The sequence below is a fragment of the Bactrocera latifrons genome, unplaced genomic scaffold, assembly GCF_001853355.1.
Source record: "Bactrocera latifrons isolate USDA-ARS-PBARC rearing strain unplaced genomic scaffold, ASM185335v1 scaffold_52, whole genome shotgun sequence".
Classification (NCBI taxonomy): domain Eukaryota; kingdom Metazoa; phylum Arthropoda; class Insecta; order Diptera; family Tephritidae; genus Bactrocera; species Bactrocera latifrons.
The window spans coordinates 1,017,626-1,036,809 of record NW_017537179.1 but is presented as its reverse complement, the minus strand read 5'-3'; the positions used below and the strand labels follow the sequence as shown (position 1 = coordinate 1,036,809).

The following is a 19,184-nucleotide window of genomic DNA, read 5'->3' as shown; positions in this document are numbered from 1 at the left end:
TTACTCTTTTTACCAAAAATTGATCAAATAGAGCAAAAAATTTACCCTATGTATATTATTAATAATTAATGGATTTTCGAACATCCGGTTGACTTTAATATATACTATATGATTGATTTTTAGTATGTGGTATTGAGAAAAATAGATAAAATCGGCATGCTACTACCCACATCTCCCATATATGTACATATGTATTATATTTATATGTATATAATGATTTTCGTTTTTCTAAGAAACCGTGGCATCTGGAATTTACCATATACACGCGCCTTTTGAAGGCGTAGCGCCATCTACGTGTCAGGTCAGGGGCTTTCAATTGACCTGTTAGTTCTGACCTCGTTCCCTCTCTATCTCTCTACGATATTATAACAATTAAATTATAATAACAATCGTACATCGACTGTTTATTGAATAGAGCATGTAAATTCCACGTACTTTGAGTTTACCAAAAGTCAATAATTAGACGCTTGAGTGATCTACAATATGTAATTAAAATGATAAAATGGTTCTGAATTTACACGTGGAGGCTTTTGGACCTATTTCAACTCCACAGCATTTCCAATATTTCAATGTTACAAAAGTAAACATTGAGTTGAGAAAGAGCGAACGGCTGTTCGCACTTCAGCTGAAGAGTGAACAGCTGCCAGCTTACGAGGTTATTTACTTGCCAAATCGCAATTTGAGCTCTGAGTTGACCAAACAACAATCACCTATTGATTTTTCCCAAAGTAAAAGGGCATCGTGCAAGCACAAAGGTATACTCACAAATATATCAGTTGTCAGTCGTAGTTCATTTCCATTGCTTCACGAAGCAAAACCAAACATTTGTGCCAAATGCTCGTAACACTTCACCAAGTAAAACTTCGGAATTTTCTCAACCAAATAAATAATTACTTTTGCTGCAAAACATGGAGTAAAATGTCAAAATAGTAAACAAATATTTTAAAATTTTAAATGTAAAATTGTCATAAATCGATGTGTGAATAAGACGAGAGAAAAGTATATTAGCAAAAAACTATGTGAATGTGTTTAGAGATTAAAACTTGTGAGCTCAAAAGCTATAAAAAGTGATTAAGAGATATGAAAATAAGCAGAATCGGGCATAGAAGTGCTTAAGAATTGTTCACACTCTTATACATATTATAAACAAGTAATTATCAAAAATCGGTGTTACGGAAATATTTTATTGCAGAGGAAACCCCTATGCGCTTTCTCAAGTCAATCGCTTGCAAAATGTAATTGCCACCATACAGAATCCACTACGATGAGTTTAATGTTAGTTTGCGCTGACGAAATTAACACACAATTCAAACATAAATAGGATATGAAATAAGTAAGACACAACACCTCTTGGTCCTTGACTGTTGTTACTGCATTTACACCCTTGTGTTTGAGAAGCTAGTTTGGTAACCAATCGGAAGTAGACGAATATGTAACATATTGCTTTATCTCCATTTAAATCATACCTGGCAACGCCTATGTTATGACATTTGCCATTGATAAATCACATGAAATGCGGTTTAAAAAAATCTTTATATTATAGTAAAATTGTTAGTGCCGACAACTACTTTTCTATTTAGTTCATTGTCTGTTGACAAATATTCAAAACCGGCAATTTCTTCTCATTGCTTAAAATATGTATATAATGGACTATGTATAAGTGAAAACATTTACTACCATCAACATGCTTGGGCTCACTATCTACTACTATATATCGGACGTTAAGGTCGTATAAGAATATATAATATTTTCCGTTGAGCTTTTTCAACCATCAATTTTCTGTTAATTCTGGTGAGTTCGAAATTCTCTGATTTCTCTCATTTAAACAACCCAACATTACTATTCGTTTATTACATTCATCTAGGACATGTTCTCAGTTTCCTTATATGTTATCCATATACTGGTTTAAATTTGCTGGACTTATGTTAATCCCCCTGTAATGGTTTGTTTCATGGGTCTTTCAAGACACATTTATTACTTAAATTTTTTTTAAAATAACACAATTTTTTAATATATTTAACATCTGTACGATCTCTCCCAACTTTCAACATGAACGATACAAATTATTATTGAAATGGGAACATGGGAAGGTCCTACACAGGTCAAATACTAAAAATTGCATTGTTTTAGCATATTTTAATAGGAAAGTAATCCAATTTAAAATATGTGCGATTGCCACGTTCAACATAGTGGAAATGGTTGAAAGCTTAGTATATTGTTTTTCCTATGCAAATGATATTTTTATTGTCTTAACAGCTTAAAAAAATTCAAGTGCACTGATGACGATAACTCCTCCTTGTTCAGTTAATAATACGGATTAAACTGAAAATTCTCTGATTAAAGAAATTGCATTTTCTGATTAATTATTACTTAATTTCCTTACATATTGTTTTCATGGAATAACATATGTATGTATGTATAACCATTTACATACCTATGTATATACATACATATGTACAATATAATATCCATATGCATACATACATATAAGCTATATTATAGCATTTTACGTCTACTAATTAATAACTAATTAACCTAATTGGAGCAGCAAACTAGCCAGGATTTATGCAGTTTGCAACTAGACATCACTGTCTAAAATTCAAATAAGCAAAAAAGCACCAGATGAATCATTTTATTAGATCAATGGTTCTGTGCTATAAAATGAGTAGTCATTTATACGTATATGTGTATACACTATTTTTATACCCTAAACAGAGTATATTAAGTTTGTCACGTAGTTTGTAACACCCAGAAAAAACCGTCGGAGACCCTATAAATTATATATTATATATTGTATATTATGATCAGTATATTGAGCTGAAAATTGAAATTTTGCAAACGTCATTTTATCTTCAAGAAGCTGCTCAGTTGTCGCAACTGCCGATATCGGAACATTGTATCATATATATCTGCCATACAAACTGAACGATCGGAATCAAGTTCTTGTATGGAAAGCTTTCACATTTGACAATGTATCTTCACAAAAGTTGGCGCAGATTAGTCGGTTAACTATAGCATATAGGTGTCATACAAACTGAACGATCGGAATCAAGGGCTTGTATGGAAAACTTTTGCATTTGAAGTGGTATCTTTACGAAGTTTGACATGGACTACTGCTTAAGGTGATAATATAATCTCCGAATTGTTCAGATTGGATTACTATAGCGTATAGGTAAAATTAATAAAATAGTTAATACAAAAAAATGCAGCTGTGAAGGGTATATTAGCTTCGGTGCAGAAGAAGTTAACGTTTTTTTTTTGTTAAAACTACTAATATAACCAGTTTTCGGATTTCTAAGCCAGATAATAATTTTTATCTTTGTTTAAAAAATGCAGATTTGCGGCTTTGCGTTGATTTGATGCAGGGCTTATGCAGTATTACTATCATAAAGCGGGTTTATCAGCAGAGAAAATACATACATATGTACATATAAACATAATTTGTTAGTCAATGAACGCGTGAGTTACGCCTCGATGAACCCAGAAACACTAACGAGGTACGACACGGCAAATAAGCCAAAATCGAGGCGACAAGTAAACAAAATGCTGCTTGTTATTCGCTTAAATAATTCTCTTCAAACAATCAGAGTACCATCAAGGAAGGCAGCACCTGCATGCATATGCATGTAAGTACGTGTGCATGTTTGTTGAAACTGTGTATGTTTCCAATCAATGGCTATGATAATCAATAGCCCCAGCATGGGGAAATTAATTTTGACAGTTTTGGCGCCAACTCAATTCACTTCCACACACACAGCTCTTCATTATTAACAAATTCAAACTGGCAACCTTGCACAAATCTACTTTATGTACCTTTACAGCTTCACTGTCGCTCCATGTGAGATGTAAATTCCACATTTTATGACATTTGACTACCGGCATCTTGCTGCTGCTGCCACAGATTGGTTTAGAAGTACTGGGCGAATTCTCATATTTGTTTTCTTCGTCTGTTTACATGCTTTATAGTGTGCAAAATTAATTACGTATTACATTTATAACCAAATACGATTCTTATGTTGTGTATCATTTTTTTCTTCACCAGACACTACCAGCTTACCAACATTTCTGTTTCATTGTCAGCATCGTAATATCTTTTTGATCGCTACATTCGCTCATTGGACAACAGTGAGAATGAACACAAATATATAGTATCTTTGTATGTAGATGTACGAGCACATATGCACTGTAAATATATGCGTGTATTTATAAATGAATAGAATGTGTCACTTGTTGGCCAATGCGTATATAAGTGAATGTGTAAATACGAGTACATCAGTTGATACTCGGCATGAAAGTGGTTAAGACACAGCAACAAATTGCATAATAAAGTATAAACCTATTTTAAGGCATTTATTGCGAAGCGAAGTTATTTGTAAAAGTAAGGTATGTACGTCTAAGCCAATTACTGTGACTCATTCGCTATTATTAACGGTATTAAGTGATTATCTATTAATAACATTGCATATTTTAAGGCGAACAACATAAGAAAAGTGATAACTGACTTCTTAGCTATTTGAGAAAGCTCTCAATGACTAATATAGTTAAATGAGAAACAGTGTGTGCAGATAAGACACATTTGCTAGGTATAGCATTCACAAAAATTAAATTTCGCCACTCTCCATACATCAATACAGCAGCCATACATTAGTGAAATCTTCATTCGATATAAACAAGCATTTGGTATATTTGTATGGCGAAGTCCTAGCAATGTCTGTTGGCAGGGTTCAATAATAATATACATATTTATGTACCAGTATTGTTTCTCCAAAGTGATTCTACTTGTCTGCCTCTCTCCACCCCCAAATTCGATTTTTTTCTGTCTAATTTGATATTATATAAACAAATTTTTACATATGAATGTTCTCACGTTCTGATATACCAGTTACCAAATTTCGAAAGAAAGTTAATAGTGCTGGGGATATTATTTTACTCTAATAGTTAAGTTATTTGAGCACACACAAGTGCTCACACAAAAGATATACAGTAGAAAAGTAAAATGTGTTTAATAAGATAAGCATAAAGAAATGCCCATTTGATGTGATATTACAGAACCCTTTTACAAAATTTTTTATTGTAAAATCAAAATGGTAAACAGATTTTTGGATATCTTAACACTCATTACTCAAACTGTTTCATGATAAACATTATTATTTTCGTATATTTTTTTTCGTCTGAAAAAGCGAAGGACGTAAAGTCGCCAATAATCCTGAATAAAGTAAAGATATAAAAGTTACATATACATGTATTTTGAGTGAAGTGAAGGTGAGTGAATACTCGTAAAAATAAATTTTACGGACTCCAAAGAATTAAATTTTGAATCTCATCTCATCATATATGATTGTTGTCAAGAATACGCGAATTGGGCTAGAGTGATCAAAGTTCATATATGCCTGTTTTCTCTTATATAAATTACTAGAACAAACAGCTGGTCTCGTCCTTCCAACAGAATAATTATTAAAAGACCGTGTTATTAAGTGAACATTTTTATACCTTGGCTATATGTATTAAGTTTGCAAGGAGTTTGTAACAACCAGAAGGTATCATCACGAGATCATTGAGTTAATGTAGCCACGTCCGGACTTCAAGTCGTCCCTCATTTTTTGAGTTATCCATCTAAAATTTTGCACTCCTCCTATTCTCTCCAAGAAACTCATTTCTTGGAACCACCAACATCGGAACGGTGAATTTTTAATTTATGTTTTTTCTGTAAGTTGGTAGTACTGTTAGTGACATCTATGCTAAATTCAAATATTCATTAGTATTTGAGATATGCGTCGTTTTGTGAGGCTCTAAAAGTGAATTCTTCGATTTTTTCTATGTCTGTCCACATTTTCAACTAATATCGTACCACAACCACCTCATTCGACCTTCGTGTAACTTCTGACTATTCATCAAATTCATATGACTACTTCGAGGATACCGTTTTGACTCTATTGAGGATATAAAAGCTGAATCGAAGAAGGTTCTGATGGCCATCACGACGGAGAATTTTTCCAAGTGCTATGATGGATGGAAAATTCGTTGGCTTAATAGCCCAAACAACCAAAAACGTAGGTCCGTGGCCTTTGTCACCTGATACGACCTATCTTATGGGCGCGCAATGTAGGTGAACAGCGAAAAACGTTACTCCCTTCTCTCTTTGCCATAGGATGCCGTAGGAATCCACGGCATTTGGATTTTTGCTGTAGAAACGTTTCAGCTGTTTGCTCTCTCATAACGCTGGGTTGCCAATCTCGATATATGTATATGTAGGAATTATAAAAGTTGTCTTCAAGATGTTTGAAATTTTCTTAAAATAATTCAAAATCAGAGTCGAATGCTATTATTTATAAATATATAAACTAATTTTAATAATTTATTTTCAGTGTTGATATTTTATATTATGAACAATTGTAATTGAAAATAATTTCAACAGTCTTCAATTCTGCTGATTATCAATAATAACGCACAAGCATCGTCAAATAGTTGTTTGATGTCGATTATTTTTGAACACTGAATATGCACTAGGAAATTCATCAACAACGAAGATTTTGTAATAAACCAATTGAAGCTGTCAATGGTAATGATGTCAGTTTCAGCATAGTTGCTCGATGAGTGTTAACCGGGCTCAAAGGCAAAGCAACTACTTCTAAAAGAATTCCTAAACTCAACCTTTCTGAAGACTATGGATCCAGTGAATGTCCAAAAGAACTCGTTACAGACAAAAATGTCGTAAAATCACAAAATAGTCGAGATAACAGTATCTGCAAAGTATCAAAGGCATAACTTGATCTTATAGTTCATAAATATTTGTGTATATGTAAGTTCTGTCAAGTTGGCTACCATGCGAGGTCTCAAACGACCGACCAATTATTACAAACGAAAGCAAAATTGCATAAATTCCGCCCTAAATTGCTTCTGTATTCGATATGTTCTTCTATTCCGACCCCAACGTTTTTTTCCTTTCTTCAAACCTCAAGATAATAAGAAATTTAATATAACATTCAAATATTTTTTTACCACAATATTTTCATAATCATAAAGAAATATAAATATACAGAAATTCTTTTCCGATGAATATATGTACATATGTAAGTATGCAAAACCAGCGTAGACAATAAGCCGCAAGGGCAATGGAGGAGCTAACTTACATTCCTATCCATAGCAAGCCCCAATACCAATAGCACGAAATAAAACTTATTTAAATAAATAACCAATTGTGGGTTATTATGAATAAATTATTAGCAAGCATTCGAGCGCCAAACGCCAAACGCTAAATTGCGCAGACCGGCAATTCGAATAACAAAGAAAAATACTATTAAAATAAATAATGGAAAAATGCTATAAACAAGCTGGACAAAAGTGTAAGATCTAATAACGTATATAGTTATAATTATACAAAACCACGCATATGAAATAATAAGCGTGGAAACAGTAAACAATACACACATACAGAAGAATGGGGTGCAGCCAGTAGCGAAACTCTTGTCTGCTTTGATCTGTTAAGTGGTTGTCTATCGTATGGTATGTACTATGAGCGTCAAAATAAAGTATACAGCACACTTTAAATATTACTCCTCTCGTTCTTCAATATACGTATACACATCTTAGTTTTACTACCCGTTAGTACCATCCGTTAGTACCACCATCCAAGAGAGACAGGTCGAATCGCAAGTGGAAGGAGACGTATCTACGGATTTAAAAAAAAGGGGAAGTAGCAATATCATTTGATGATTTGATTCTTACGTTTAGAAGAGTATTTGTGCATTAAATCAAATCGAGCCTGGATGCTATATACAAAGGATCGATTTCATCAAAAATTGGTTCAAAGTTTCCTCTGGCGGAAACCCGGTTTTCGATGATCCACTTAAAAAGTCTACGATCTCATATTGGTAGACCGACCGAATGAAAAAACTATCGTACACACAAAGGCCTCTTCCAGAAAAGGTAATGCAACTTCAAGTGCATTCATATATAGAGAAACTATCAACGACATCTAGAATAAAAATTAGTTCCAACAATGAGATGATCATGCAATGTTTGAAGTATTTGCAAAATATAAAACGTTATTTGGAGATGGAAGAACTAGAAGTACCACAATAACCAGACCTGAATCCTATCAAAATTTTCACTCGACAGGCAATTATTGAAAAGGTTAAACCCACATTGTTCTTTGGAATAGATTTTACTGCAAGAAGGGCAAAAAATATGTGCTTACATAATAAAATGAGTGATATCGAAATACCAGTGAAATAGGAACAGTTAATCAAACGTAGAATCAACGAATAAAATATTGAGCAATAGACAATTATTTATTTATTATACCCTGAATAAGGTATATGAAGTTTCTTCTTAAACTTGCTTGTAATAACCAGATATAATTGAACAGCAGGACGTACTGAGACGTTTTAGCCATGTTCATCTATCTGTCCGTCGATTTATATGCATACATATGTTTACGCGAACTAGTGAGTCCGTTTTTAAAATATCGATGATGTTTTGCAGACGGCTTTTCTTTTCGAAGGAGCTGCTCATTTGCCGGAATCGCAGATATCGGATCCCTATAGCGTATAGGTTTCCCTTTGTGGAAAATTTTTTATTAGACAAGATATATTCACGAAATTTAACTCGGATTATTTTTTAAAGAAACGATACAATCTTCGAATAACCTGTTAGATCGGATCATAGTATACATATAACTGCCACACGAACTAATCGAGCAGTCAACTCTATTTCAAATGTGCACAATTTTTTATTGCTTTCAAATTGTTGTTTTTTCTATCCATATTCAAAAAACCAATAATTCTTATCTTTTAGAGGGCTTAGGCTTGCTTTACGTTCAGTAATATTTTCTCAAAACTGCTTTTTAAAGTATTGCAACAAAGCAGAGATGTATACAAATAGAGGTGTACACTTCATTTTGACGCTTACAGTTTGTCCATATTTACGTATAAACGCTAACAACGGATAGCTAAATCAAAACAGACAAATAACAATAAAGTATAGAGAAAAAAAAGAACAAATACAACAATAATCTGAAGTTCTCGCATTATCAGCAGCAACTGACGTGACCACCGTTTGTATCAAAACGCGCCAAAACTGCAATACACAAAACAACACACAAAGTAGAATCGCTGATCTTTTAAATTGCGAGATCTATAAACACACGTGCATACACTTACATTCAATAAAAAGACTACAAAGCTTTATAGTATAGGTATGTGTGTATATATGTATGAGTGCAAAAAGAGAACTGGTAGCTAAATAGCTCGAAAACAGTGTAGCCAAGTATTCAGAACCAGTCGTAGTCTACGTTGAGTCGGTCCACAGTCAGTTTTCCACCGTCTAACACAGAGCAAAACAATGCAGAACACTTGGACCGCGTAAGTTTCGAACATCTGAACATCGCTGCTGATCCACAATTCACGCTGGAGTGAAATTTTTTGCATTCTCACTCAAAGCTACATACATACATATGTACTAAAAGCAGTGTTTCTGAAGGAGGTGAACTTAGCCTACATTTTTGTGACATTTGGCCGCGTATTACCTCCCGCTGGTGTCCAATATGCATAGTTTGAAAAAGAATGAGAAGTGAATACATTTGATGTTGAGGTATAATTCCTTAATTCTGATTAGTTCTTGTCGTCGGAGGTCTGTCTTTGCGAGCATTTTTCATGAGTGAAAAAAATTTGTTACGGCGCGTGTTTGTGGTGGAGGCAAACGATGGTGGAGACAGCAGTATGAGTTAATAATGTTTCACAACTAATGACACTATAATTAGCGTGTAATCAGATAACATAAAAGCTGATTGCAGCGATTACTCGCAAGTGACAAGAATGAAAAATGTGAGCGAAAGTTTCGGTTAATACAAGTACGTAATGTATGCTAAATTTAATACCATAGGTCCAACAAAGTGTTGAAGCCTAAAAGTAAAAGAAAACTGAAAGGAAGTGCAAAATTATTTCATTTAATAAAAACAAAAACTAATATCACAAAGTCAAAGACCGATAAATATTACTGTCTACTTTAAATGAAGTAACTAATAATTTTGTCGGCCTCTGTCTTTTCTAGCTGTAGAAAGTGCACCCAACCACTACACAGCAATTAGATGTTAGCTTCCGAGTAATATCAAAAAATCTTTTCTTTTTTTTTAATTCAATAAACAAGAGGCAAAATCCTCTAATCAGCTGACAAAGTCGCATTCGCAAAGTACATGTGTACATACTATATACATATGTATACAGTTGCGTGCAACTAATTAACAACGATATTATATCAAACAATAGTAGGTTTCTTTTCTCTCTCTCTCTTTCTTTTAAACTGTGAAACTTTGCCTTACAAGAAACTAATATTTCACCAATTCACATCTCGAAAACCAGTGCTATTTAAACTTGACTTTTTAATAATTTAAAGACTAAATGTGCCGTGCAACTAATTAGCAACGCATTAGGTACTTTTTAAAGGCACAATTAGTTTCGAACTTCCAGCAGACTTTATTGAGAGTGTGGGTTTTCTTATACTTTATACTTGTTATATATGTCCACAAATTGATACATTTGCCCATCAATATTGAATAAAGGTAAGATACCAAGCAACGAAATTGCACCCTAAAGCATTATATTGTTTAGGAATGTATCTAGGAACCCACTCTTTTCATTATGGGGGCCTTACATAACTTTTCTATCTAAACAGTCTCCGGTCATCCTTGTATCATCAGAAAACAGTTCCTTTTTATTCGGTATTTTAAATGATATCCAAACGATTTTTTGTATATCAATAAACATTGGCTTTTTCCTCGAAATCCTTCCAACTAGTCCTGCTTCTCGCAATCGACTTTTACCAGTAACAACGAATCTTGCATTCTTATTTTCATTCCTTTCGTGATTCGCAAATAGTCAATTCGTCTTGTCTTGTTGTCGTTCTACGCGCTCTCCTTCTGTGTAGAACTCGATTTGTAGTCTTATTTTGTTATAATCATGGATAATGTGAATCAAAACTCCTCTCATTGCTTCATGAGAGAGCACATCATCTCGTAGCATATTTCATTTCTAATATATAACATATATAATTGATTTTTTATTTTCAATATTTTGTATAATTGAAAGATAATTTTGAAAATCATTTCCTATTAAAACAGATATGTACATAAATAAGAGCATAATATGGGGAATGTCGCTTTTTATTCAAATTTTAATTATGTATGCTTTCCTGTGGAAAGTAACGTAATGAAAACAATCCATGAAATGCATTAAAAAATCACTATTTATTTCTATCCATAGTAGCACCATGTCAAAAGTTACAAAAACTGTGCATTTTAACGGCGCTATCCCGATTCAGAGAGTTTCATATCATGTTATCCATGCCTATGCTGAAGAGCATTAAATTTCATTCTTTTCGAAATTATGAGCGACCTTTCGGCTTCGCCGTATGACTTGCCATTCTCTTGTGAGATGACTAAACAGTTTTCGAGAGATATACTTTAATGTGAAAGAAACTATTAAAGACATCTTTTGTTCCGTCGGTATTTTAGGCAAATATTCGCAAAATATTTTCGGCATGTCGTTGTTAATTAGTTGCACGCAACTGTACTCGTATATATAATATGTATGTCAGTAAAAGCGCGGAAATAAAAAACAATCTTATTGGACGAACGCCAAATGAAAGCCGGCAAGCGGCACGTATTGACCAAAATTTCGTCGAAAAGGAAATGAAGACGTTCGAACAGTTAAAATAATGAGGATGCTTCCGACAGTGATCAAGGTCATAAGCTCTAAATATTACAGCAATTGGTAAAATTTCTTCGTCAAAGATCCGATTCTTCTAGTTCAAATTAAAGTTTTTAAACAGTTCATTATATTTTGGTTCATTTGATACCATGCTTAGATTTTAGTATAAATATGAATGTGATAAAAATAGCACACACATCTTACATTTGCGAGAATACAGTTTTTCTAATTGCAAAGGCTTCCGACGGGCATTTGGGGTAGGCTCTTACGTTATTCAGATATAAAAAAGTAAGGAAAAACTACGTTCGAATGGAATCGAATATTATATGCTCTCATAATGTTAAAGCATAACAAAGCCAATTAAAGAAATGGGAATAATTATAATATAAATACGATGGGTATGAATGGATCTTTTTTCGATTTTTCCCAATTTTTACACCAAATATGAAAGGATAAAGTATAAAGTCAATCAGACCAGGTACTTGGGGGTGCCAAGTTATGGGCTATTTACCCGTACCCGAAACCAACTAATATGAGCATTTTTTGATGAGAATATCATAGTATATGTTAAAGACCCTATTCTCCTCGGAGTTTATTTCGATATACAAATTGGTTCTTCATTTATCTCTTATTAGAACGTATATATAGCTATTGAGAATCAAACGGAATAATATAGAAAGTATATGTGATTGTAGTTCGATTTTGGTATATTTGCAAACTGTTTCATAATAAACAAAACATAAATTGCGATTGCACCGAAGCTAAAATACCCTTTACAAAGAAATTAAATATTTTCATTTAATAACATGAATTTGATTGTTCAGTTTGTATGGCAGCTATACGAGGTGGGCTCAAAAAGTATTGCGAATTTTGGTTTTTCCAATCTTCGAAGCACTTTAAAAAATATTTTTTTTTATCTTCTTCAGCTTCTCCTTTGATGCCGTCTTTATCTCGTCAAGAGAAGCGTAACGTCGTCCTTTCATGGACCTCTTCAGTTTAGAAACAAGAAAAGCCACAGGGCGCCAGATCTGGGGAATACGGTGGCTGCGGCATCATTAGTGTGTTGTTTTTGGCCAAAAAGTCGCGCACAAGCAACGATGTGTGTGCAGGAGCGTTATCGTGGTGCAAACGCCAATTTTCGTCACATCTTCTCGGCCTTCTGAGAACATTTTGTACCATCGRTAAACGTTGCTTCGGTCCAAGGTAGCTTCTCCGTATGCCACAGTCAACATTCGGAATGCATCCGCGCACTTAGTTTCGTTTTTCACACAAAATTTTATACAGGTTCTTTGATCCATTTTTTTGAATAGGTAAAAATCGAAGACGATCCAAAACACATGCAAGCAAGGCAGCTGTCAATAATTAAATAAACATTCAAAATGGCCGAGCTTGTCGGCATAAGTGAGAGACATGAGTACCAACATAACCCAACGTAACCCGCGAAAATTCAAAATTTGCGATAATTTTTGAACACACCTCGTACGCTATAGTTGTGAGATGATATCAGCGATTCCAACAAATGAAAACTTAATATACGGATTCAGGGTATAAAACATAATGAATATCTTAAAACGGAAAAGTAGTTTAAAATGCGATTAACGGTAGACATCTCAAACAACTGTTAGCTATTATAGTCTGTGCAACATGTTGTGAGAAAAAAAAAATTTAATGATATTAGAATGAGGTAATAGCAAATACATTTAAAATAATATAAACACTGATGTATAAATGGAATTAAAAAAAGTTGTTTACATACAATAATTATTATATAATATGCATATTTAATAAGATGATTTTTCTCATCTTTTGCATTAACAGTTTCAAGTCAGTGTGCCCGGCGGCAAAGGCAAAACAACTAAATATGAAGACGAACCAACTGGTGATCATACGACATGGTGAGAGTGAGTGGAATAAGCTAAATCTCTTTTGCGGCTGGCACGATGCCGACTTGAGTGAACAAGGTAACTAAAATACAGCAAAGCAAATACACATACATGTACATGGATTTTAACTTATGAGCTTTAACTTTTTCATTCTCATTACATTGCAATTAATTAAATATTTATTTTAGAAGTGTATTTATGTACTTCATATCTGTTTTTGTTGTTTGCTCATATTTGCAAAGTGAATAAAGTCTGTTTGATGGTTTTTTGGAAAAGAATACATTCATAGGCAATCAGCTTTTTCTCTTCTTTTTACATACTCTGTTGGAAGCTTTTCCGTGCGATGCAAAAATTTGTAAATTACACTTGTGAAAACATAGTTGACCTTGAGAGAAGCAAGGCTTTTCTAACTGCACCCCTACCACTTGTAATTAATGCCCTTATGCTATGTTTATAATAACAACAAAGCTGATTTTTAAATGTTTTTTTATCTGGAAATGCAGCCCAAATAATTTTGTCGATTTGGTTGGGCAGTGTTTCTGTGTTTCTGCAAAAATAATTTTTCCCGCCTGTGAATATTCTTACGTTTCTCTCGCTCTTCTAACTGGCTATTTTTCAGCTTGCTGTGCCAAGCACATTTTGTTGCCTTGTCTTCCCAGCTCTCCGTGAACTAAAGTTTTTTGATTTCGTGCAATATTTACTATACGAGCCCTTGTCGATGTTATGTCTATGTGTAAAAAATATACTATAAACGTAAATAATACACTTCAGAGAGCTCCGTGGATCCGCTCCTGTAAGTTCGTTAGTAACCTTAAATAGTCGACGACAGTGTATCTTAGAGGCAATTGATTCCAACATTCATTCAGGTAACTCCCCCAACCTTGGTTATATGCAGAGACGACGGTTATTGGCACAGAAACATCCATTTTGTACCAGAAATAATATGGTTATTCGAAACTAGAGCCGAGAAGGTAAATATGCTTCGTTATTGGTAGGATGTAGGCCATAATTGTTGATACTCCTAGGATAATAAGATGTATATAATTACCTAGTATAACTACTACGATTTGAAAAATTTCGTTTCGAATAGAACGCTTTTAAAACCTTTCATACTGTACACATAGAGAAAAGATAACAGTTGTATTATTCCTACTACTATTTTTTTTTTTTTGAATATATCTTACACACCAAAGGTTCAACACTACTGCAGATTGAAACTGATTTTTTTACAACGACCAATAACTGAATAACGTTTTAGGGCACTAAAGTGTACTTTAAGCCAAATAATGGATTTTCCAACCGGCTTAACTCTTTAAATCATATACCATTTACCATGTTATATAAATTGTACGAGTGTAGTGTTATTTCAAAACTAAAGATTTGACATTCTCTTCTACACTGCGGTAGGTGCCAAGGATGCAATTAACACATCTGCTGTAGCACTGCGTGAAAGCAACTTAAAATTTGACATTGCATACTCGTCGGCGTTAATACGCGCGCGACAATCTCTTAGTATCATATTAAAAGAATTGAATCTCTGTGATTTGGAAGTCGTTAGTGATTGGCATTTGAACGAGCGACACTATGGCAATCTGACAGGTTACAACAAACGCGACATGGCCGACAAATATGGAGAGGAGCAAGTAAGTTCAAGAATGAAAAGTAGAAACCAATCTTTCTAAATATTTCTCGAATCTTAATGTTTTTAACAATATGCGATGAAAATAGTATCAAATAAAACCCAAGTCGGTTATTGCGTTTCCTTTTTCCCCACATTGGTCTTAAAACAATAGGTGGCGACTTTGTACGAGTGTACTTTGTAACTGAACTAAAATCTTTTAGTTTTAACACCGACCATAAAATTTCAATAGTTTAGGCCGTAATTAGTGGAAAAAAAATTAACTTTGGTTAAATACCAACCACAAATAAAAGGAATCCCATACGAGCACTTGCCTTGATCGGTCGGTTTGTATTACAGCTACATACATATATGGTAATACATGCGATAGTGATCCGTGCCACTTCTTCAATCCGATTAATGGCTAACATAGGAGGCCCCAGGCAAGAAAAGAGAAAGCTCCTTATGTCGACGACAACCAGCGTCCTATTATACGGAGCGAAAATCTGGGCAGACGCGCTTGTAAAGGAAAACCGGCGTAAGGCAGTGGCCAGGGTGTACCGCACCGCAGCCCTCAGAGTCGTATCAGCCCACAGAACAGTATCAGGCGACGCAATATTAGTTATAAGCGGCAGTGCTCCAATCGACCTTCTAGCATATGAAAGGAAAAAGCTGTGGGAGCTAAAGAAATCACCCGGCAATAACAAGAGCGCAATACAACAAATAAGGCAAGATACGATAACATCATGGCAACAAAGATGGGAGAATGAAAGTCGCGGCAAATGGATGGCTGATAAAAGATACAGCTTCATGGACAAGCCGTAAATTCGTAGAAGTAGACTTTTACGCAACCCAGCTGCTTTCCGGCCACGGATACTTCAAAAAGTACCTCTACAGAATGGGAAAAGTCGAAGAGCCGTCATGCCTATACAACGACGCGACAGAAGACGACGCTAAACACACATTCTCCGAATGTGAGCGCTGGCAAAGGAAACGCACCGCCGTAGAAGACATTGTCGGCCCAATAAACGCTGACAATTTAATCAGCGTCATGTTGGAGAGCGAAGCAAACAGGGGGATTGTCCAGAAATACGCAGCATTCTTGCTACGCATCAAAAAGCGAGACCTGGACGCAGGTGTGCAGATGTAAATCTCTCAATGAGAAAAATGGAACGCCACCCTGAAGTAATGCAAGCGAGGTCCCAGGGTGGGCGACGGTTCAAAAAAAAAACATCCGCGCCGTTAGTTTTGCCACGTCACTGTTGATTATCTTGAAACCAGTATTAATACCAACAACATTGTCAGCCTCGAAATTCATCACTGAATAACCCTTGCCAACAGGTGCTTGGTCGCACTGAGTAGGCAATTGAGAAGTATACTCCTCTCTCAATGAACAAAGACCAAACTCCACAAGAGAAGGACCTGACCGCACTTAGTACGTCGAATTGGAGCCAAATTGAGAAAAGAAGAAACGACAGGTGCGCTGCTGTTAACTCGACTATAACCGCGTGGTGCGGTGTCTCCGCCATTAAAAAAATAAGAAGGTCCATTCTCAGCATTTGTTCGGATATTTTAGTATTACTTTGGATAATAAGACCATGCCAAATTTCTTGTACATATTTTGCCAATACAAATTTTCGTGACAAGAACTTGATTCTGATCGTTCCATTTGCATAAAAGCTGTATGCTATAATGATCCGATCTGGAGCTTTTTCGGACTGAAGAAACTGCCGATTTTGAATCAGCTCTACGGAACCAAGTGCTTTTATAGAAAACTTTTACCTTTACGAAATTTGGACGGGTTGTTGTCCTAGATAAACGGTGCAATCGTCAAAGAAATTTTTGAGATCACTATACCATATAGCTGCCATACAAACTGATCGGCCAAAATCAAGTTCCTCTAAGAAAGGGTATTTTAGATTCAGTGCATCCAACGTTAACGTTTTTCTTGTATTTATTTAATTAACTCTATATTTTTACGAATGAATTTCAAGAATTAATAATGCGAACTAATTGCTTATAGGTGCAATCGTGGCGGCGTAAATACGATGTCCTTCCACCACCTATCACAGCAGACAATCCATACTATCATTCCATACGCAACAATCCGAGCTTCAAAGATATACCATCGGCGGAATTCCCAGACACTGAGTCACTGAAGGTTCTAATGCAACGCGTCATACCGTACTTTGAGAATGTCATATTTAAGCAGGTGCTTAGAGGCAGGCGAGTTCTCATCATAGCACATGGCACAGTGGCGCGTGCCCTGATCAAACACATCGATAGTAAGTGCGACCATTATTATAATTATTTTATAAAGACAACCCTCAATGTTTTATAAATGAATATGCATATGTATGTGTTTTTGACTTATCAGATACGGATGTTTATGTATAATTGCAGAAGTGTCGGATGAGAATATTTCTACTGTGAATGTACCGAATAGCATACCCTGCGTATTTGAATTTAATATGGAAACAGGGGAAAAAGTCGGAAAAACTACATTTTTAGCAGATGAAAACTTCTTGAACGAACAGATACAAAAAACCGCTTCTATTGGGGAGTCAAACAAATGAAAATGTACTTATTTGTTCAAAGCTAAAAACTTCTTGAACTCAAATAAATGTAATAATAATTATGGAAAAACTGCGAAAAGAGACTATTTAAGTTAATGTGTAAATTATTTGTAATGTAATCGTAACCGTGTATAATTTTACTTTTATTGTATACTATGTAAATTTAAGTGATTTGTGAACGCACAATAAATATTATCTTATCTTTTATACAAAATATAAAAAAGAGTACTTTAATTATTTGATTTTAAGCTACGACAATACGGATTATACCTATCTCCCACTCGTCCCCTTTTCTGGCAAGGAATCCATGAACCAAGTTTAATTTCCATATATTCATTTTTACTCAAGTTACAGCATACGCAGACAGGCGTTAGGAATTCAAATCGTCCCATCATCCTGATCATTTAGATAGTATATATAACTCTATATATATCTCGATTAGCTTTATGGGATACAAACAATTGTTAAGTGAACAAAACTATTATACTCTGTAGCAACATGTTGTAAGAGTATAAAAATTTTGCGCAATAATTCAACATTGACGAACTCGAAAATGGATTACAATCAAATTTGGTATTTACCATTGATTTGACCATTAACTCATGTTAGACGTAATTTTTTTGCCAGATTTTAGTTCGCGTCAGCAAGAATTATTATAAAAACATCTTCATATAAGATGTATTATATTTATGTGATATAATAATATAATTTGTAAGAAAACTTGACCATTTAGTTTCATTAAATCACACATTCTGACCAACCTGAACGGTTGAAAGTCAGGTGAAAGCTTTATATATATATATATATATATAACGGATATATGGAAGTTGAGAGTAGTGTAGACCCGATTTTATTTCTTTTTGACAATACATTATTTTAGCATGCCAAATACTAATAAAATGTTCTTTGGGTTTCATGAAGGAATATGGAATGAAGTTAACTGGATGTTCGAAATTTGTTGTACTCGTAATGGTTTTATTGAGCCAAGCCAAGTTTTCACCCAATTTTATAATATTGGCCGATATATTCGCTATAAAGTCACCCGGAAGTTCGAAAATCTTCATAATAGGTATATGGTGGCTAAAGAAAGTATTGAGGAAATATAATCTGAATTTCATTTATACATCTCAAATATTGACCGCTATTTGCGGTAAAAGGTCAACTATAAGTACTTGGGTCCATGTCTTAGGTTTTTATTGGACGATGTTTGGTCATAAAGTGCCCGGTATGAGTGCTTAACCCCCTTAAAGGGTTTAACCTGATCGAAGTTGGTTCTTTTAGCTTGAATGATTTTGGAGATATGTATATTAAACCTATTGGAGGCAGGGTCCAATTTTTTCGTTTTAGTACACAGGTGCCACTTAATACTGCGATCCCTGTGCCAAATTATAGTTATATACCT

The 19,184-nt window shown here is 34.5% G+C and overlaps 1 protein-coding gene across 12 annotated transcripts; it reads left to right on the top strand.

Moving 5' to 3' along the window:
* Nucleotides 1-779: 779 nt before the first annotated feature.
* On the top strand, nucleotides 780-17,852 carry LOC108974057 (2,3-bisphosphoglycerate-dependent phosphoglycerate mutase). 12 transcript variants are annotated; one of them, XM_018941656.1, is made up of 5 exons: nucleotides 780-929; nucleotides 13,524-13,666; nucleotides 14,996-15,231; nucleotides 17,230-17,491; nucleotides 17,610-17,852. In XM_018941656.1, exons 1-5 carry the CDS (start codon nucleotides 835-837, stop codon nucleotides 17,780-17,782), a joined length of 909 nt encoding a protein of 302 aa, XP_018797201.1. In that variant the 5' UTR covers nucleotides 780-834; the 3' UTR covers nucleotides 17,783-17,852. The 12 variants fall into 12 exon arrangements, with proteins under 12 accessions (XP_018797201.1, XP_018797212.1, XP_018797202.1 ...); XM_018941667.1 differs by lacking the exon at nucleotides 780-929 and adding an exon at nucleotides 939-1,150; XM_018941657.1 differs by lacking the exon at nucleotides 780-929 and adding an exon at nucleotides 939-1,235.
* Nucleotides 17,853-19,184: the final 1,332 nt, after the last annotated feature.

Coding starts and splice junctions, on each gene's coding strand:
- LOC108974057 (XM_018941656.1), top strand. CDS start 835: ATGCTCGTAACACTTCACCAAGTAAAACTTCGGAATTTTCTCAACCAA. Junction 930..13,523: donor TGGAGTAAAATGTCAAAATA/GTAAACAAATAT, acceptor TTGCATTAACAG/TTTCAAGTCAGTGTGCCCGG. Junction 15,232..17,229: donor ACAAATATGGAGAGGAGCAA/GTAAGTTCAAGA, acceptor AATTGCTTATAG/GTGCAATCGTGGCGGCGTAA.